We start from the raw sequence: 22474 nt of genomic DNA on the forward strand, positions 1-22474 counted from the left end.
CCATATACCCCCCAATCCAAATATTGTCACATAGATGTTCGAAGAACAAGCTTGTGGTAAGAATGTTTTATTGTCAAATTCCATTCCACAGCCACTCTCCTCCTGGAACAACCATTACAAATGTGTAGATACTACAAGTTTGACAATACTATTTTAATTGTGTGTGCGTGTTGTGTAGCTGTTATAGCAACACATGCAATTAGTACTGGCACCATGCAGCATTTGGTCAATAGTAACATACAGTATAAACTCACTTTACAGTATGCACAGGTTTCAGTCACCTCTGAGTGCAGGGAGAGAGCTAACCAATCTCATTCAATCTCCTCAGCCTCAAGGAAAGGATGCAGCATGATTTTCTCGCTCTCTCTGGCAAGTTTTTAGTTCTCATCCTCTGCCATTTAAAAAAATAATTTAAAAAATAAATCGGAACTGACCTCACTCATATATTCAAACATAACACAAAAATAACGTGGATTTGACCTTCGACACGGTAGCAGTTTTTAAAAGATATAACCGTTCAACCGAAAGGTCCAAAACAGGCATTTACAGTCCCTTTCCTCTCTGGTAGAGAACCTATAGCTGAAAGCAAATAATGCTAGACAAAATGTAAATGCAGCGTTTGCTCTGTTTGCTCTGTTTGCTCTGTGCTAGTTGTCTTATAGATGGACACAGAGTTGGGAACTGGAGTGAAGATCTGCTTGATGCTCTCGTCTTTCCATCCTCATTTGTGTTGTTGCACAGACAGACACTGAACCGTAACATACATTAGTTTGTTCTAGCTGTGGATAAAGCTACCGCGTTATTTATATTGGCCAACTTCAGCAGGAAAGCTTTGTGAAGAGGTCAACCGCAGCAGACCTCTCATATGAAATAAGCAGAAGATTTGATCACACCTTCAACTGTTGGTCTACGTGGCTTGAGGGTAATATAGGTTTGTTTTTTTTGGAAGCTATATTCAAATATGTACACAGTTCAGGTATTGTCCTCAACACTATATCTATACCACAGCATTGTTGAATACTCAGATATGATTGGCTAGAAGGGCATTCTAGAATGGCCATTAAAACCAGATAACGGGACAGTTGGAAAAGATATCGGACACCTTGCAATCATGACACAATATGCGCCTTATTACATTCTAAATCACTACACATTTATGAATGAAAACTATTTATGAATGAAAACATCACGTGACCTAGACAAGTAACAAGAGCCAACATATTTACAACTGACAGTGAAACAAAGTAGCTACTTTACAACGATTAGCCTACACCTAGCTACAAGCCTAAAACATGGAGGAATTATGACATTTTATTTTTTATAAAGTCGAAGAGTTATCCTAAGCCTGAATGGTGGAAATAAAGTCCCTTTATCAATATAAAAAGAAAACGCACAGAGAGCAGACAGTTATGGACGTGACGCTCACCAAAATTGAAGTGGAGCGACATGAAGAAAAACAATAGAATGCGTAGTTAAAACAGAAAGGGATTGGCTCAAGGAGAATAAGGACATTTGACAGCTACCGGCCAGAAGAGCTAAACAATATCCTCCGCGCAACAAATGGACAGGAGTACTCAGTACCTCATTTTGTGTAGCCGGGATAAATTGTGTAATGCGGCACAGCATCATGACCAATGACAGCTACAAAACATGCAAGGACGTCTTCAAGTCCCTTGTGAAGAGGTATAGGAGATCGGGGAAAGTCGTCAGCACTTCCCCCTTCCCATATCTACTGCTGACCTCCAGCTGCTACTAGAGTCCCCTGCGGTTTCCCCTGACACAGCCACAGGTCTAGTGAGGAAGGCTGGTTATCCAGCTGTATCTCGCTAAGCGTGGGGCCAGAGGGAAATCGAGACTGAGACCTTCCTCTTTCCAGGTCAAGACGGACGAGGATGGAGTGGATTCGGCCACCTCCGTCTCTTCCACAATGCAGAGACGAAAAACCACCAAGAGGCGAACGAGCTGAATGAGGAGAACCACAAAGGGTTAATATTTACTTTGCCCGGCAACCCAAACCGCCCATTTGGCCAGTTTGAAAACGTACCTCTCCAAGTGTCCCCAAGACGCTACATCCCTTTACCGCCACCCACTGCGGTCCCCACAAGTTGAACAAAGAAGGACATTTGGTAGGCTACTCTAAGAGCCGATGGTGGTACACTACCTCGTCAACCTGTTACCGTGTCTCAGCGAATAGGCCGGGTTGTCAATGCACTACACGACCCGCAGCCTCCGGAGCACAGCCGTGGAGCTACTATCAAATGCCGGTCTGGTGTACATACAAGTTATAAATGTAACCAGGCACAGGTGCGAGAGCAGTTTGAGGAGCTACTGGGCGCCTTCTGTGACAGAGAGGAAGCGCTGGAATCACCTCCTCTCATCTGAGGTAGAGAGCCCACAAAGCCCCACCACAAGCAGCAGTAACAACAACAATACAAACAGATGGAAATGGTACCAAGCGAGTGAGTCATTCGACTTACCCCGCGGCTTGAAGATGTCCCATTTCACCATTAATGGCAGCATCCAATTAAATTTTAACAAGTAGCTGGCAAGACAACTAGCTCCGAAGAACCTAACAAGGTGGTTAACCCCTGACATCAAAACAACTTATTGCATTATTTGAATCTGACTTTTAAAAATGTAGGCTGTCTTGGTGTTTCTTTAAAAAAACGTTTCATATTGATTCGTTTTTTGATGCCATTAATTATATTGAAAAATGGAAGAAGAAAAAAAGCACTTGCACATCTGAGTTATTTTCTTGTGTTCGAAACAATCCAATAACCTCAAAGGAAACATATCTGCACACTGCCTTTATATTGATGAAATATGTATTTTTAAGCCATTAAATATATAGCTAAACCTTAGCCTTTTTAGCCTAGAAACCGTGCTGTCAAATAGTCCCACATGTGCAATCACTGGATAAACTAGCTATGCTACATGACGAGAGAAGAACATTGCCAGCCTGCATAGTGATGACGAGAGAAGAACATTGCCAGCCTGCATAGTGATGACGAGAGAAGAACATTGCCAGCCTGCATAGTGATGACGAGAGAAGAACATTGCCAGCCTGCATAGTGATGACGAGAGAAGAACATTGCCAGCCTGCATAGTGATCGAACTAAAGTAACGAGATATAGTACTAATCGAACGAACGACTGGGTCGCGTCTCTGGCAACCACAAGACGAGGAAGTATAAAATAACTTCTAAAAATATAAAACAAAACCATTTTATTTCTACAGGTAAATGTGTGCTTTTGTATTCTTTTCTTTGGCAACTGTGGTATGAGTGGGATAAACGCTGACGTTCTGTACATTACCTTGGATCCATTATTTCCAAGGTAACGTACATAACGTTTGCGTTCATCCCTTACATATAATATATTCATCATGAGTGAAAAAAAGGGGTGGTTCAATACAACACGTTGTATATGAACAAAACAACCCAATCTGCAACATTCTTTATCAGGTGAAATCCAAATTTACAATCATAATAAAAATGTTATGTGACCCCTAAAAAGGCAAACAGTAGTGAATATTATATTCAGAAAGTCAATCAGTTCCACAGTTTAGTGTGAAAATGAAAACAAAATGTAACAAGAAATGTTTCACTTTAACCAAACTATTTCCATCTTACAACTCTATAGACAAACTTATTTAAACCTCAAAATGTTTATCTCCTTATCATCAAACACTAGCCAACATTGCTTCAGTCCAAGCATAAAGAAAGTGGCAACTCTTCTGTATATACAGAGTATAGTACAAATATAGAAATGTCTCATGGTGGACACAGTGACCAAATATGAAAAATAAGATGTTTCTTACTTTGTGTTTCTTTGTACTTTCTTACAAACTCAAGTTCTTACAATCACTTTCCTAGTGGGTCAGAGGCCCAGAGAGCCAGGGGAATGGCATACAAGATATTGATCACTCTGCTCAGGGACAACAACAGCTACAACCACAGCAGAGATAACACTCTAGCTCCTCATCCCAGTCAAATATCAAGTGATTTCAACCATCAACAATCCTAATCACATTGAAAATACACATCTGTCATGTTGCCTTTAAGCTTTCTGTACACAACGGAACCGATGCTGCTTCTTAAATATATCTATATCTAAATATATTATATTTTTCTCTCTTTCCACATTTCTCTGGAGTGCAAAGTTTGTGGTGGTGAGCATAGTTAGAAAACCTTGCCCAAAAGACATGTTAATTCTGTTGGAGCTTTGCTAGCACAAGCTCAGTCCTGGGGACCCTGGGCTGGCCCCCAAGGGCCTGGCTCTATTCAAGGGCCTTATCCTGCATCTTGGAAGGGTTGTACAGTAGGGGAGATGCGGAGTCTGACCATGCAGGGCAGGTGTGTCCATGTCCATGTAGTTGGAGTACATAACATGCCATGCATCGCTGTTAGCAGGTAAAGGCTGGTAGTTTCAGTGTAGTGCAGTCCTAGCTGTACGGTACAGAGAGAGAGAGAGTCAGTCTCTTCATCTGAAGGCTGTGAACTCTCGCTGGGTGTGGGGTGGAGGAGGGTCAGCGGAGGGAAAGTCCGATCAGGTCTTGTTGGCCGAGCCGGAGGAGCGTCGGAGCTTCATGGACATACGGCTCTTGCTAGTACGAGGGGACATTGGCAAGGCTAACTGGTCGGCCCCGTCTAGGAGCGCTGCTGCTGGACTTTCTCGCTGCTGACTCTCGAGGCATGAGCCTGTGGAAGGAAAGCACAGGTGTTAGACCCCCACTGTTGCCTGTAACCCACTACTGTGACCTCCCCCTCCCCTCTACAGACAGACAGACTACAGGGTCCTACTCCTCCAGTCTACAACCTGCCTTCCTGAGGTTAGTCCCCAGCTCATATTAGTCTTTATGGAAGGGGAGGGTCAGTACATGCACTTTAATTTGTACTGCAGTGGTAAAGGTGTTGCATCTCTCTGAAAGTAATTGTTGATTGTATTATAATAAATGTTGACACATTTTAGTATAGTTACGGGTAGCGTTCTTTAGCTGTAACTTATCGAGGCATCAATGTTCATGAAATAAGTCTAAACAACTAATCCCAATAGGTATGATGGTGGTGGTACTATAAAACACAACTGAAATCTAGAAAGTCAGAGAATAAAAAACAGGAAACGAAAGGAGGAGGAAACAGGGTAAGAAGGAACAGAGAGAAAAAAGGTACTTCGCCGTGTTAATGTTTTAGCATACCATTCACAGCTAGCGTGAAAGACCTTCTTTCAAGTCTTTGCCCTTTACTTTGCTGAGCCCAATGTTTTCTAGTGGAGTTTTGGGAAGGAGCTGAAATATCAAGCTCTCTTTGGTTGGAAAGGTGAAGACAAGCCACAAAGCCACAGGTGAGAGAAAGGGGAGGAGAGGAAGAGGGGAGGGGAGGGGAAGAGAGGAAAGGGGAGAAGAGGGGAGGAGGAGAGAAGAAAAAGAGGGGAGTAGAGGAAATGGGAGGGGAGTAGAGGAAATGAGAGGGGAGGAGAGGAAGAAGAAGAGGATACAACAGGATAAAGGAGGTCAGTAGCGCAGAAGAAGGAAAATGGGACAGGAGAGAGGAGGAAGAAATTAAGGATTAGGCAGGGAAGGAGCGGTACAGCGGGGTAGAGCGAGCAAGGAAACGATTGGAAAAAAGCAAAAAGAAGACAAAGACAACAGGAGAGAGAAAAGGAGAGAAGAGATAAGAGGTGTGAGCAGTGACAAGGCTAAGAGGGAATCAATAGAAGGTGCGCACAGAACAGACAGAAGCACCATCTAAACACACTCAATACAGTCAGGTCTCACACACACACACACACCTTCGTGCACAAATGCTGACTGGCACATAAATGCAATGATTCCACTTACTTACCGACATTTACACTGTTACATTAAATAATGATCTTCAGGGCCATAGTTATCATCTATAGTTACATACCTTGTGTGTGTCTATGCCACCCATGAATACAGAGTGCAACTGTACTGTGCTCTGACTGGACTCATAAAAGACTTAACAGACAAAAAAAATCTACTGAACAATCCAGATGTACTGAACACACCAAGAAGGCAAAGAACCCGTGTTACAATAAGTTAGTGCTCAGGAACGCACAGAGGAAGATTCTGGTTAGAACAAACCAAATCATTTAGAGTGTTAGTGAAAAGGCTTGGGCCTGTCTGGCCTGCTATGGTGGAAGCGTGCAAGGACTGAGGTTCACGTTAATGTTAGATAGACGTCCAACTGACAACATGATGGAGCAGATACAAGAAACAGGGAAAAAGTGAGAGAAGCAGATTTGGTCAGTGGAGAGAGAGACATACAGAGACACACAGAGAGGTATCGTGAGAAGTAGAGTGGTCATAACATTGTTACAAGTCAATCAGAACGAAGCGGCAGCAGAGGCAGCGTCAGTTTGTTAGCTGTGGGGTTTCCTGGAGTCTTACCTTTAGATATACACAAGTGATAGATTATGATCTAAAGGGGGAAACATAAGACAAAGGAAAATAAAACAAAAAATAAAATTAAAATTGCAAACCAAAAAAAGAAAGAGAAATAAATTGAAAATAACAACAAAAAGAAGCATAACAGAAATATGATCATTTGCGGTTTGGAGGAGCAGAGAGTCTGTGGTTGACTGGTTATCAACACGGGCAATAATTCATCAAGGTTTTGGAGGAGCAGAGAGTCTGTGGTGGACTGGTGTTATCAACACGGGCAATAATTCATCAAGGTTTTGGAGGAGCAGAGAGTCTGTGGTGGACTGGTGTTATCAACACGGGCAATAATTCATCAAGGTTTTGGAGGAGCAGAGAGTCTGTGGTGGACTGGTGTTATCAACACGGGCAATAATTCATCAAGGTTTTGGAGGAGCAGAGAGTCTGTGGTGGACTGGTGTTATCAACACGGGCAATAATTCATCAAGGTTTTGGAGGAGCAGAGAGTCTGTGGTTGACTGGTGTTATCAACACGGGCAATAATTCATCAAGGTTTTGGAGGAGCAGAGAGTCTGTGGTTGACTGGTTATCAACACGGGCAATAATTCATCAAGGTTTTGGAGGAGCAGAGAGTCTGTGGTGGACTGGTGTTATCAACACGGGCAATAATTCATCAAGGTTTTGGAGGAGCAGAGAGTCTGTGGTGGACTGGTGTTATCAACACGGGCAATAATTCATCAAGGTTTTGGAGGAGCAGAGAGTCTGTGGTGGACTGGTGTTATCAACACGGGCAATAATTCATCAAGGTTTTGGAGGAGCAGAGAGTCTGTGGTTGACTGGTGTTATCAACACGGGCAATAATTCATCAAGGTTTTGGAGGAGCAGAGAGTCTGTGGTGGACTGGTGTTATCAACACGGGCAATAATTCATCAAGGTTTTGGAGGAGCAGAGAGTCTGTGGTGGACTGGTGTTATCAACACGGGCAATAATTCATCAAGGTTTTGGAGGAGCAGAGAGTCTGTGGTTGACTGGTGTTATCAACACGGGCAATAATTCATCAAGGTTTTGGAGGAGCAGAGAGTCTGTGGTGGACTGGTGTTATCAACACGGGCAATAATTCATCAAGGTTTTGGAGGAGCAGAGAGTCTGTGGTGGACTGGTGTTATCAACACGGGCAATAATTCATCAAGGTTTTGGAGCTGAAAAACACTCATCATTTCATTCTGTACTAGGAGAACTAAAGTTCAGGAAAGCACAGGTCAGTGCTACTATAATTACATTACAACATTACCATAATAATATCAGGTATTTTTCAGTCAAAAAACATGTTTATTTTTCTCATTATGTGGAGAAAAGAACATGCACAGACATGCATCTTTTTATACATGAAAGGGTTGCAAATTCAAACGGTCAAAAAGCAACGTCTGATGGATAGTTTCAAAATTCAAAAAGGCATTCGCACATCTGAGCAATCTTTGTTGCAGGTGCATGGTAACAGTTGAATAACATGAGAAAAAATAAGAAACCCGGAACACACTTATTAAGCTTTACATATCGGCGTCGTCAGAGCCTTTGTGAGTATTTTTAATTTGCACTTTTATGTAGACATTGCTCCACCAACATCCGTTCAATGCATCGAATGGGGTTGGAGTCGAGGGAAAATAAAACACGTGTTGCCAAATATAACAATGCGCATTTCATAAGTATTCTAATAAAGTGTGTAGATAAAATGTATTAAAGACATCTGTAAAACCACAGAGGACATCAACATATCAAGTAAGTTTTCAAAAATCATTGGGTACAGTGCAAGAAATGTACAGATTCCAAATATTTGTAGACATATAGAGTATCAGTCAAAAGTTTGAAGACACCTATTCATTCAAGGGTTTTTCTTTACTTTTACTGTTTTCTACATTGTAGAATAAACTATGAAATAACACATGTTCCCACATATACTGGGCACTTGTTCCTGCTTTTCATTCACTCTGCGGTCTAACTCATCCCAAACCATCTCAATTGGGTTAAGGTCGGGTGATTGTGGTATTTGATTAGGATCCCCATTAGCAGGTTGCAAAAGCAGCAGCTACTTTTCCTGGGGTCCACACAACACAGGAAACATGACATAATACAGAACACCAATAGACAAGAACAGCACAAGGACAGAACTACATGCATTTTGGAGGCCAGGTCATCTGATGCAGCACTCCAACACTCTCCTTCTTTGTCAAAAAGCCCTTACACAGCCCGGAGGTGTGTTGGGTCATTGTCCTGTTGAAAAACAAATGATAGCCACACTAAGGGCCAACCAGATGGGATGGTGTATCGCTGCAGAATGCTGTGGTAGCCATGCTGGTTAAGTGTGCCTTGAATTATAACTAAATCACAGACAGTGTCACCAGTAAAGCACCCCCTACACCTCCTCCTCCATGCTTCACGGTGGGAACTACACATGCAGAGATCATCTGTTCACCTACTTTGTGTCTCACAAAGACATGGCAGTTGGAACCAAAAATCTCAAATCTTCTTCGCATTGGTGTCCTTTAGTAGTGGTTTCTTTGCAGCAATTCGACCATGAAGGCCTGATTCCAGCAGTCTCCTCTGAACAGTTGATGTTGAGATGTGTCTGTTACTTGAACTCTGTGAAGCATTTACTTCAGCTGCAATTTCTGAGGCTAGTAACTCTAATGAACTTATCCTCTGCAGCAGAGGTAACTCTGGGTCTTCCTTTCCTGTGGCGGTCCTCATGAGAGCCACTTTCATAAAGGTGATTGATGGTTTTTGCAATTGCACTTAAAGAAACTTTCACATTTTTTGAAAATGTCCAGATTGACTGACCTTCATGTCTTAAAGTAATGATGGACTGTTATTTCTCTTTGCTTATTTGAGCTGTTCGTGCCATAATATGGACTTGGTCTTTTACCAAATAGGACTATCTTCTGTATACCACCCCTACCTTGTCACATCACAACTGATTGGCTCAAAATCATTAAGAAGGAAAGAAATACCACAAATGAACTTAAAATATATTTAGATTTGTTTAACACTTTTTTGGTTACTACATGATTCCATATGTGTTATTTTATAGTTTTGATGTCTTCACTATTACTATACAATGTAGAACATAGTAAAAAAAAAGAAAAACTCTGGAATGAGTAGGTGTGTCCAGACCTTTTTACTGCTAAGTGGCTACATGCTACAGTACACACATGTAGAAAATGAAAGGGTCACCCAGACAGAAGACTAGTCAACTAGTCAAGAAGAATACTATACTGTGACACAGAGCTGTTCTCGCTCTGTTCTCATATTTCTAATGTTAGTCACAGATGGAAGATGATGTGTGCTCATAAAGTAGTAAATTACAGTAAGAGAATAAAATAAATACCCAGTACCAGACAATGAGGCTGGAGAGAGAATCAATGTGATATGAGAACATGGGAAGACCAAAAATGCCCTGGGCCTGGCAGAGCACTTATCACCCCAGGAGAGAGAGGGGGATACACGTGGCTAACTGTTCTATCTAGGGGAAACACTCTATTCAGTGTGTATTTTATAATACTTTAAAAAGACTGTGGAGGTGTATAGAAGACACAACTAGTGTGGTTTATGGCAAGTAGCGTGGTTAAGGTCATTATGGCAAGTAGCGTGGTTAAGGTCATTATGGCAAGTAGTGTGGTTTAGGTCATTATGGCAAGTAGCGTGGTTAAGGTCATTATGGCAAGTAGTGTATAAGGTCATTATTGCAAGTAGCGTGGTTAAGGTCATTATGGCAAGTAGCGTGGTTAAGGTCATTATGGCAAGTAGCGTGGTTAAGGTCATTATGGCAAGTAGTGTAGTTAAGGTCATTATGGCAAGTAATGTGGTTAAGGTTATTATGGCAAGTAGTGTAGTTAAGGTCATTATGGCAAGTATACTCAGACAGACTGAGTATACAGTGATCTTACCTGGGTCTGACGGGAGGTGGAGGTAGGGAGCGGGGCAGAAGACTCTTGCTGCATAGTCCTCGAAGGTGGTTGGCTCCAGGTGGTGCTGTACGATGGTCTCCAGGTAACGCGCTCTCTCCTCGTAGCTGGGCCAAAGGTCAAGGGTCAAGGGTCATTCAGCATGAGACACAGAACACATAAGGATTACAAGACCTCTCTCAAAGGGAGATAACAAAAACCAAATAGAAATTAGAGACTGGGAGGAAAAAACAACGCCCTTTGGGACGGCATTACCTGGTGCAGCATTGTACCCACCTACCTACTCTACAGTCTAGATCAAATCTCAGCCTCTCATCTATTACCCCCCCGCCTCTCTCTTTTCTCTGTCAACCAAATAAGTCACCCTAATCAGACTCTCTGGCCATAATGACAACTATCCACTGCCATTAGGCGCTCCTAGGTAAAAAGAGACGAAAGACACGCAACCATCTCCGTCCAACCCATAATATCAAAAGTGTATTAGGAACCTATCATTGGCTTTTGAATATCATGACATTTGGCAACAGTGGCCTTTTTACTGTCTCTATTACCCAGTTAAGTAAAAATGATGGTATTCTGTTAATGGATTGGATTGGATTAGAGTTGGGATGTTGCATATGGGTTTTCTACATGAATACGGCAGGCAGAGAGGAGAGAGAAGCGGGGAGAGAGAGGAACAGAAAGTATAGGAGAAAGCGAGAGAAAGCAATGGAGAGAGAGAAAGGGTGAGGAACTCCTCTCCTGCTGGGGTGAGGAAGGGGAGAGGATATTTTGGGAGCAGCCCTGTGCGCTGTGTATCTAGGGGTGAGGAGCTGCTTGGCGTGAGCTGACACGAGGAACAATTGCCAAACAGACTCTCTCACACACAAGGAAGTGTAAGAGGCTGCACAGCAGGGGGAGAACAGCACTCCAGTGGATCTGCCGCCTGCCTTTTCCTGTTTCCCAGCACCCCACTTCCTGCTCGCTGTTAAGAGCAACCAGAAATGCTGCTCAGACAGGTCGCTGCGATGGCTGTGAGAAGCAGGGAGTGTGTGTGTTGTGTGAGACAGTAACTGTGTGTGTGTGTATATATTTGTGAGTGTGTGTGGCACAGTAATAATGATCAAGTTAATGCACGTCTGTCAGCAGGCACCAGATCAGACTCCTTAAAACCTCTCCCATTTCATGCCACTTGCAGAGAAAAAAGACGCCCCACACGCCTCTGACACAGAGAGACAACATGTCACACTGACACCAGGGCACTAACACTGGGAGGAAAACAACATCAAAAACCAATCACCTCTCTTGATGGATGTTGGAGATGGAGTTAAGAGTCAATGAGTGCCTCATCAAGCCAACAGGTTTTCTACTGTTTACCTGCTCCATTTAATTCAAACATCTCACAAGAAGACTCTTGTCTATTGAGTCTTGATATCAGTATCTCAGCCTTTCACTACACCCATGTTACTGTGTGAGGTTTCAACCCAATAACAGAGCCTGGCAGTGTTTCTTATGGACCGATAGGTGTACAGTATCAGTATTGTATATCAGCCTTATTCACGGCAACCATGTAAGTCACTGTGTGAGGTGCTGTGTCTGGCGGCCTCAAGGTAGGTAAACAGACACATGTCTGGTCAGACCAGGGCAGCTGTGCCTGACATCAGCTTGGAGAGGAGCAGAGAGGAGAAGTGAGGATGAGCAGCGCCACTGCTGTGTTATTTAATGGTAATCATCATTTCAGCCTCCTTATCCTTTCTCTTCCATCTTGTTCTCCCCCTGTCCCTGCCCTGCGTGATGCGCTGCTAATGCCACCCTGTCAGCACGACAACTAATCCCTTCGCACTGTTGACTTGAGATGCTCTTTTGTGCGCCTGTAAAAAAAAACGAGGTGAAGGAAAAAATGTTTTTTTTAAAACCATCAAATAGGCCCTGGCCTCAGCTCCGTCTGCTAATATACGGGAATTGAATTTTTGATGTGTATTTCTTTTAACAGCTTGTTAAAGAAGAAAAGTGTCTTTAGGTTTTTCTCTCCAGCCTTACAGCCTCTCGAGTGGGGATAGGAGCAGTAGAGAGGAGAGGAGTGAGGGGGAAGGAGAGGGGTCTTTTGTGTATTACCAGAAACTAATTTTCCCTGTGGATGAAAGGAAAAAAGAGAAAATGCTCCTGCCCCCCCCACCAAGCTTTTCATTGTCACTGTGCTCAACTCCCGGCTCTCGGAGGAAAGAGGACAAATTGCTAGTGAAGAGACACCAGAAGCGAGCTTGTTAGCACATTATGGGTGGTGGAGGGTGTGTGTTTGCGTGTGTGGTGGAGGCTGTGTGTCTCAGCGTGTGTGTGTGTGTGTGTTGGATGGTGTCTGTCTGTGTGTGTGTGTGTGTGTGTGTTGGATGGTGTCTGTCTGTGTGTGTGTGTGTTGGATAGTGTGTGTCCGTGTGTCTGTGTGAAGGGGACCATGGTGGGCTACAGGAACAGTTCCCTGGTGTCGTGTTAATTCAGCACACAGAACATACTGCTGCTGATAGCCTCCAAATGTATGCCTTTTCTCCTTTCTTTTCCCTGTGCCCAACTTCCCTCCTTCCCTGTGCTGAAGGAGTGAGTGTGCCAGGAGAAGGAGAGAGCTGCCAGGCCTCCCCAGAGGAGGAGGGAGAGAGCGCTGTGTTGCTCTAAACGAGACATGGCTCTCCTCTATTTGGAGGAGATTCAGGACCAAGAGCGTCTCGCCACTGAGCAGAGCTCACAGAGAGAACACAGGCCCAACATCGACCTGTACACTTCAGAGCTCACAGAGAGAACACAGGCCCAACATCGACCTGTGCACTTCAGAGCTCACAGCGAGAACACAGGCCCAACATCGACCTGTACACTTCAGAGCTCACAGAGAGAACACAGGCCCAACATCGACCTGTGCACTTCAGAGCTCACAGCGAGAACACAGGCCCAACATCGACCTGTGCACTTCAGAGCTCACAGAGAGAACACAGGCCCAACATCGACCTGTGCACTTCAGAGCTCACAGAGAGAACACAGGCCCAACATCGACCTGTGCACTTCAGAGCTCACAGAGAGAACACAGGCCCAACATCGACCTGTGCACTTCAGAGCTCACAGAGAGAACACAGGCCCAACATCGACCTGTACACTTCAGTCAGAGCTCAGAGAGAACACAGGCCCAACATCGACCTGTGCACTTCAGAGCTCACAGAGAGAACACAGGTCCAACAATGACCTGTGCACTTCAGTCAGAGCTCACAGAGAACACAGGCCCAACATCAACCTGTACACTTCAGAGCTCAGAGAGAACACAGGCCCAACATCGACCTGTACACTTCAGTCAGAGCTCAGAGAGAACACAGGCCCAACATCGACCTGTACACTTCAGTCAGAGCTCAGAGAGAACACAGGCCCAACATCGACCTGTGCACTTCAGTCAGAGCTCACAGAGAGAACACAGGCCCAACATCGACCTGTGCACTTCAGAGCTCACAGAGAGAACACAGGTCCAACAATTACCTGTGCACTTCAGTCAGAGCTCAGAGAGAACACAGGCCCAACATCGACCTGTGCACTTCAGTCAGAGCTCACAGAGAGAACACAGGCCCAACATCGACCTGTGCACTTCAGAGCTCACAGAGAACACAGGCCCAACATCAACCTGTACACTTCAGAGCTCACAGAGAACACAGGCCCAACATCAACCTGTACACTTCAGAGCTCAGAGAGAACACAAGCTCAACATCGACCTGTGCACTTCAGAGCTCACAGAGAACACAGGCCCAACATCAATCTGTACACTTCAGAGCTCACAGAGAACACAGGCCCAACATCAACCTGTACACTTCAGAGCTCACAGAGAACACAGGCCCAACATCAACCTGTACACTTCAGAGCTCACAGAGAACATAGGCACAACATCAACCTGTACACTTCAGAGCTCACAGAGAACACAGGCCCAACATCAACCTGTACACTTCAGAGCTCACAGAGAACACAGGCCCAACATCAACCTGTACACTTCAGAGCTCACAGAGAACACAGGCCCAACATCAACCTGTACACTTCAGAGCTCACACACAATGACATGGATGAGGACAAGGATGACAGGAAAGGAGGGAGAAGTGACCTGTGAGACAAAGCAGACAATATGAATGTACTCTACAGAGAGCACATATCAGGCTTTTGTGCCCAGTGAGTCAAATAGCATTTCCTTCTTTAAATGCGCCAAAATTGAAAACAGTATGCCCCCCTGGTAATTACAACTGCAAATGAGAGTGGAAAGGTGTACACCTAGCTAGGGGATCAAACTGACACCTACAGGATGTTCCTTCCCCCCCCTCATTTTTAAAAATTGTACACTTGCTCATTCCCCCTTCACATCAATTTATATTATTGTAATCTAACAGTCTTCCTTGGGGTGTTGCATTGCTGGCATCTTCAAAAAGAAAACACAGTAAGAATGTGGAGAGCCCGGAAGGGCCTACTGTTCTAATGTGAGACGAGAGCAGAGCATAGCTACAGAGAGAAAAAGTGGGGACATGTTTCCCAGTCTCAGTAACTGTCCCTCTACACTGCTTCAACATAGCTCTGCAATCTGCCAGTCAGGGCCCCACTACCAAACAGAGAGCCAATCTGCCAGTCAGGCCCCACTACCAAACAGAGAGCCAATCTGCCAGTCAGGCCACACTACCAAACAGAGAGCCAGCATCTGCAGCATCCGATGCAGGTATAACTGATATTCTTCAAGAATCAATGTGTATATGGTTAATTTAAAATGATCATAAACAGCTGTACATATCACAGAGTGGGCCTTTAGGTGAAGGTCAGGGGTTTTGACACATTTCTCCTAAATAACCCCAGATCAGACACATGTCTAGCATCAGTCAACGGACCAGCGACTACAAGAATCCCAGGGCTCCACATTGCTCATCTCACAGTCCAAGAATGATCAAATTGAATTTTGATGAAAATATGGGGCAGCAGAAACGGGCCCAATATCAGTGATTCTAACTGGCAGTGTTCGTACAGCTACCTGCTTTATTCTGCACCACAGGGCAATGGGAGAGAGAACAGAGCAGAGAGAGAAAGAAAGGGGGAGAAAAAACATCACATAAATAATTGAATTTGACGAGTTTTACAGACTATGATTACAGAAATCTATGTGTGCCCTGAAGTGCAGGGTAATCGGTTTATTCCCCCATCTGATGGCTGCGATATAGAGGGTCTAACAGTGATTTTATTACTGTTAGGAGGACGGAGGGAGCTGCGGCTGACTGCCATAGCCCTCCTTGTCATTACAGCCAATGTGCCCCTCGCTCCCTCCATCGCCAGCCCCCAGATGGGAGGAGAAATAGCCCAGCTAATGCTCCTCCGCCTGGGGCCACACAGTCACAGATCTGGGGCCCTCTGGAGTCAGATCCCCTCCTATTAATCTCCTACCAAACCGAATTGGAGGGCTGCCTATGAAATATGGCTCCAGGACTTGAAGCCCTGATTTCTCTCTCGATCATTCTGCCCTCCCCCCTCCCCAGGGGATGGGGAGATGGTGCTCACTGCTCACACTGCTTGCTGACACAAATTCAACATTTACTTCATGTTTAAAGGCGAAGCGGAGCGATCGCTAACGTTCTCACGGGCAGGAGGAAACACATACATGGGAATAATGATTCAGGAATTAGAGGGAAGTTTACATGCATACATGTATGTCAATTGTTTTTCTCTGAACTGTGCTCTGTATGTAGGAGAATCTGTTATAAATAATCTGTTTATTTAGCCAATACATGTATTCAGAGAATACCATACATCCACAGTAGAGGTCGACCGATTAATCGGAATGGCCGATTAATTAGGGCCGATTTCAAGTTTTCATAACAATCGGAAATCGGTATTTTTCTTTTTTTTTACACCTTTATTTAACTAGGCAAGTCAGTTAAGAACACATTCTTATTTTCAATGACGGCCTAGGAACGGTGGGTTAACTGCCTTGTTCAGGGGCAGAACGACAGATTTTTACCTTGTCAGCTCGGGGATACAATCTTGTAACCTTACAGTTAACTAGTCCAACGCTCTAACCACCGGCCTCTCATTGCACTGCCTGCCTGTTACACGAATGCAGTATGAAGCCAAGGTAAGTTGCTAGCTAGCATTAAACTTAGCTTATAAAAAAGAATCAATCAATCAATCAATCATAATCCCTAGTTATAACTACACATGGTTGATGATATTACTAGTTTATCTAGCGTGTCCCGCGTTACATATAATCGATGCAGTGTGCATTCGCGAAAAAGGACTGTCGTTGCTCCAACGTGTACCTAACCATAACCATCAATGCCTTTCTTAAAATCAATACACAAGTATATATTTTTAAACCTGCATATTTAGTTAATAATGGCCTGCTAACATGAATTTATTTTAACTAGGTAAATTGTGTCACTTCTCTTGCAAGAGAGTCAGGGTATATGCAGCAGTTTGGGCCGCCTGGCTCATTGCGAACTATGTGAAGACGATTTCTTCCTAACAAAGACAGCCAACTTTGCCAAACGGGGGATGTTTGAACAAAAGCACATTTGCGAAAAAAGCACAATCATTGCACGACTGTACCTAACCATAAACACCAATGCCTTTCTTAAAATCAATACACAGAAGTATATATTTTTAAACCTGCATATTTAGCTCAAATAAATCCAGGTTAGCAGGCAATATTAACCAGGTGAAATTGTGTCACTTCTCTTGCGTTCATTGCACGCAGAGTCAGGGTATATGCAACAGTTTGGGCCGCCTGGCTCGCTGCAAACTAATTTTCCAGAATTTTACGTAATTATAACATAACATTGAAGGTTGTACAATGTAACAGCAATATTTAGACTTCTGGATGCCACCCGTTAGATAAAATACAGAACGGTTCCGTATTTCACTGAAAGAAAAAACGTTTTATTTTCAAAATTATCGTTTCCGGATTCGACCATATTAATGACCAAAGGCTCGTATTTCTGCGTGTTATTATGTTATAATTAAGTCTATGTTTTGATAGAGCAGTCTGACTGAGCGGTGGTAGACAGCAGCAGGCTCGTAAGCATTCATTCAAACAGCACTTTCGTGCATCTTGCCAGCAGCTCTTCGCTGTGCTTCAAGCATTATGCTGTTTATGACTTCAAACCTATCAACTCCCGAGATTAGGCTGGTGTAACCGATGTGAAATGGCTAGCTAGTTAGCGGGGTGCGCGCTAATAGCGTTTCAAACGTCACTCGCTCTGAGACCTTGAAGTAGTTGTTCCCCTTGCTCTGCAAGGGCCGCGGATTTTGTGGAGCGATGGGTAACGATGCTTCGAGGGTGGCTGTTGCCAATGTGTTCCTGGTTCGAGCCCAGGTAGGGGCGAGGAGAGGGACGGAAACTATACTGTTACACTGGCAATACTAAAGTGCTTATAAGAACATCCAATAGTCAAAGGTATACAAACACATACACACAGCTCATCTCAGAGCCTGTAGCTGACCTGCAGCGAACCCCCCCCCCCGCCTCAAAATAATAGTAGAGAGAAGTTTACATACACTCAATTAGTATTTGGTAGCATTGCCTTTAAATAGTTTAACTTGGGTCAAACGTTTCAGGTAGCCTTCCACAAGCTTCCCACAATAAGTTGGGTGAATTTTGGCCCATTACTCCTGACAGAGCTGGTGTAACTAAGTCAGGTTTGTAGCTTGGCTCTCTCGCACACGCCTTTTCAGTTCTGCCCACAAATGTTCTATAGTCAGGGTTTTGTGATGGCCACTCCAATACCTTGACTTTGTTTTCCTTAAGCCATTTTGCCACAACTTTGGAAGTCTGCTTGGGGTCATTGTCCATTTGGAAGACCCATTTGCGACCAAGTTTTAACTGATGTCTTGAGATATTGCTTCAATATATCCACATAATTTTCGTTCTTCATGATGTCATCTATTTTGTGGTTGGAATGTTCTTCGGCTTGCATGCCTCCCCCTTTTTCCTCCAAACATAACGATGTTTATGGCCAAACAGTTCTATTTTTGTTTCATCAGACCACAGGACACTTCTCCAAAAAGTGCAATCTTTGTCCCCATGTGCAGTTGCAAACTGTAGTCTGGCTTTTTGATGACGGTTTTGGAGCAGTGGCTTCTCGGCCTTTCAGGTTATGTCGGGTATAGGAATCGTTTTACTGTGGATATAGATACCTGTTTCCTCAAGCATCTTCACAAGGTCCTTTGCTGTTGTTCTGGGATTGATTTGCACTTTTCGCACCAAAGTACGTTCATATCTAGGAGACAGAATGTGTCTCCTTCCTGAGCAGTATGATGGCTGCATGGTCCCATGGTGTTTATACTTACATACTATTTGGTACAGATGAACGTGGTACCTTCGGGCATTTGGAAATTGCTCCCAAGGATGAACCAGACTTGTGGAGGTCTACAGTTTTTTTCTGAGGTCTTGGTTGATTTCCCCATGAAGTCAAGCAGAGGCACTGAGCTTGAAGGTCGGCCTTGAAATACATCCACAGATACACCTCCAATTGACTCAAATGATGTCAATTAGCCTATCAGAAGCTTCTAAAGACCATGACGTTATTTTCTGGAATTTTCCAAGCTGTTTAAAGGCACAGTCAACTTAGTGTATGTCAACTTCTGACCCACTGGAATTGTGATACAGTGAATTATAAGTGAAATAATCTGTCTGTAAACAATTGTTGGAAAAATTACTTGTGTCATGCACAAAGTAAATGTCCTAACCGATTTGCCAAAACTATAGTTTGTTAACAAGAAATTTGTGGAGTGGTTGAAAAACGAGTTTAATGACACTAACCTAAGTGTATGTAAACTTCCGACTTCAACTGTATACACTAACTGTTATCAGCTGTATAAATAGGCATAAATACGGCATTAGGAAAATAATTATGCATAGGAAAAGAATGTGCTCGTCAATGTATCTTGATTTCATTTTACATTAGAACGCAATTAGATTGATTACTAGATCTAATATTTCTTAACTAAATTGAATGGACTGCTTTATGAGAGAGCACGGAAGTAGAGTGATACATCTGAATTAGTGTACAGATGATGTCTGTGCTAAAGAAATACATCTGAGTCAACAGCATCACAGTGGTCAGGAGGACAGAGCAGCTAGGGTCAGAGCCAATCAGAACAAACAGAGAGAAGAAGAGTGGGAGAGCAAGATTAGTTGTGAGCCCGCCTCCCCTTTCCTTTATTTACTCCCACGTTCTTTGACAGGGAACAATTAGCTAAGCACCCCCCCCCCCCCCCCCCCCCCGCTGTCTCTCTCTCACACACACCAGGCTGCTGCGGTACTGGAACACAATGGGGCCCATTGTGGGAGCTGGCAGTGTGTGGCTGCGCGGCCTGTTAGGCGTTTGGCTGCGCCTGGCTGTGTTTGTGTGTGTGTGTGTGTGAGAGGAGGGAGAGTGGAGGGACAAAAGGAGCCCATGCCCAAACCTTTAATCAGCTCAGTTAGGGAGGGAGGGATGAAAGCACTGACCTAACCCCCCCCCCCCCCTGCCTCTCTCCTCACCTCCCTCTCTCCCCCTACCCCCCCCCCCCTCTGCCTCTCCCCCTCCACTATCATGCTCCACCATATGCTGACCCCAGCAGCAGGGCAGTTATCGCTGCCAATCAGAAGCCAGAGTGTGTGTGAGAGAGCGAGTGAGAGAGGCTGCCCCTACTGCCAGTCTCTTACTGGCTCACATTCACACACCACTGGACTGGCAGGGCCAATGGTGAAATCGCTTAGTGACTCTCCTCTCTCTCTCTCCCCTTCATCCTCCTCCTCAACCAACATTGTTTCTCCGGCTCCACAATCGGCCATTGACAGATGGAAGGTGGCTGTGGCTCACAGTTACATTTGACTCTACCTTCAGCCTTCCAAACAGCTTGAGCGCAGTCCCTCATCCCCAGCCTCAAGCCAGACAGATCAGATGGGCAAAATAGAGGGAGACATGTGTGTGTGTAAGGGGGGTGAGTGAGACCGGAGGTTGTTGAATGTTATCAGGGGGCCTCAGCTCGGATGGACCACATGGTCCAACAGCTGTAGAGGGGGTCCTGTAGAGGGGGTGGATGGTCAAGCCCCTGGCCCCAAGGCCAGAGAGGTCAACCTAGCTTTAATCACCCCCAAACATTCTAAAACTAACTAAACAGTGTGGTAACAGCTAACCTGTCCTGATCTAAGCAAACATCTTTCCCCCAGCCATGACCTTCACTACACTAAAAACATGTCAATCACACAGCCCCCAAATGCACTGGGAGGCAGTGGGAAGGAGGGCTGAGTATCTAGAGGATGTGTGTCGTGTGTGACTGCTGCAGAACCAGATCCCCAAACTGGCTGGTTGGTGTGAATGCAAGCGCACAACAAGGTTTCTGTTATGAAAATTTGGCGATGGACAATGTGACTGGGAAGATTTAATTTACCAGACATTTGAGGGAGTCTACTACCCACAATGATCAGAATGACAAAAATCACATTTGGATTATGGCTATACATATTATCAGAACATGCAACGAGTCAGTCTATGTCATGGAAAGAGCAGGCATTTACCGTTCTCAATCTGAGTGGAAACGTTGTTTGCAGAGTTTAGAACCTGCAACACTTGTAAGAAACAAGTTTTGGTTGAATTCATAACCATCATTTACGAGATTTGTACATTTGTTCATCTTCGTTTGTTTGGAGTGCTCCATGTGAACCATTATGTGTCTGGTTTCTCTGTCCTGCTCGGAAATGTAGAAAATTCTTTAACATCAATTGCGAATAATAATATATTAAAAACTATAGTTCCTCACAGTAAACTGTGAAAAATCTCTCCAACAATCTCCCCCTCGTCGTGAAAGAGCAATGAGTTCAATGCGCTCATTTCTTTAGCCGCCAATGGATCACGGTGCTTCAATGTGTCCATATGGCAGAGGCTGGTAATCTCGTATTAGTTGACTTGTAACTTTGAGATTTTTATCATTTGAATTCACATTTTTATGATTAACCAGGTGACAATAATTTTAAGAAACGAAAACGTTAAATGAAACCTTTCTATGAAAATGCGCATCTGAAAAATCTTAACTGGCACGCATAACGGTAGAAATGTTAGGATAACTTGTAAGCTTCCCAAACTTGAAACTCACGCGCCGCCTATGTAGTCTTCATATAATAATTCCCATGGACGGATTTTGCCTATAGGCTACTTTAGAGTAAGGTAAGACATGAATCGTAATATGAAATAAAGCATACAGGTTTCAAACAATCAAGTATGTTTTCAAAATGCACACTGCCTCCATATTGTAAAGTGGTGGGTGACCCGCTGATAGCCTGTTGCCTGCAGTAGAATGGTGAGAATGGGCGGCGCGCTTCAATTACCGCTGATAGCCTGTTGCCTGCAGTAGAATGGTGAGAATGGGCGGCGCGCTTCAATTACCGCTGATAGCCGGTTGCCTGCAGTAGAATGGTGAGAATGGGCGGCGCGCTTCAATTACCGCTGATAGCCTGTTGCCTGCAGTAGAATGGTGAGAATGGGCGGCGCGCTTCAATTACCAGTTGAGAAATAAAAATAGTAGCTTGACGGTCAAATGTACTTACATTGATTCATTTTGGCCAGCAACAGTTTTATTTATTGGCTTTTCATTATTATATATATATTTTAAAAAATCTGCCAAAAGCTGGCAATTGAAGGCTAATGGAAACTCTGACACACACACTGGCTTTGGGCGTATTCAGACCCCTTCACTTTTTCCAAATGTCCTTATGTTACAGCCTTATTCTAAAATGGATTAAATGCTTTTTTCCCCATCATCAATCTGTGTTTGGACCCCAGGAAGAGTAGCTGTAATGGGGATCCCTAATAAATACAAATACACAATATCCCATAATGACAACAAAAAAAACTGTTTCTTAGAAATCTTTGCAAATGTATGTGAATATATATATAATATATATTATTATTATATATAACTGAAATATGACATTTATTCAGATCCTTCACTCAGTACTTTGTTGAAGCACCTTTGGCAACGACTACAGCCTCGAGTCTTCTTGGGTATGACGCTACAAGCGTGGCACACCTGTATGTGGGGAGCTTCTCCTATTCTTCTCTGCAGATCCTCTCAAGCTCTTTCAGGTTGAATGGGGAGCATCGCTG

The 22474-nt window shown here is 44.0% G+C and overlaps 1 protein-coding gene across 8 annotated transcripts in view; it reads right to left on the reverse strand.

The window, feature by feature from the left end:
* Positions 1-51: 51 nt before the first annotated feature.
* Positions 52-22474, reverse strand: part of LOC109904572 (ral GTPase-activating protein subunit alpha-1) — a 128195-nt gene continuing 105772 nt past the window's right edge. For 5 of the 8 annotated variants that reach the window (XM_031787982.1, XM_031787981.1, XM_031787986.1 and 2 more), the window contains 2 exons: positions 10344-10468; positions 52-4699 (listed from right to left, as the gene is read on the reverse strand). In XM_031787982.1, coding sequence (XP_031643842.1) covers positions 4548-4699; positions 10344-10468 — 277 coding nt within the window. In that variant the 3' untranslated portion in view covers positions 52-4547. Of the gene's footprint in view, positions 4700-6411; positions 6443-10343; positions 10469-22474 lie in introns of all 8 variants that reach the window. The other 3 variants (XM_031787985.1, XM_031787983.1, XM_031787987.1) reach the window with 2 other exon arrangements.

Source organism: Oncorhynchus kisutch, linkage group LG14, assembly GCF_002021735.2.
Source record: "Oncorhynchus kisutch isolate 150728-3 linkage group LG14, Okis_V2, whole genome shotgun sequence".
NCBI classification, from domain to species: domain Eukaryota; kingdom Metazoa; phylum Chordata; class Actinopteri; order Salmoniformes; family Salmonidae; genus Oncorhynchus; species Oncorhynchus kisutch.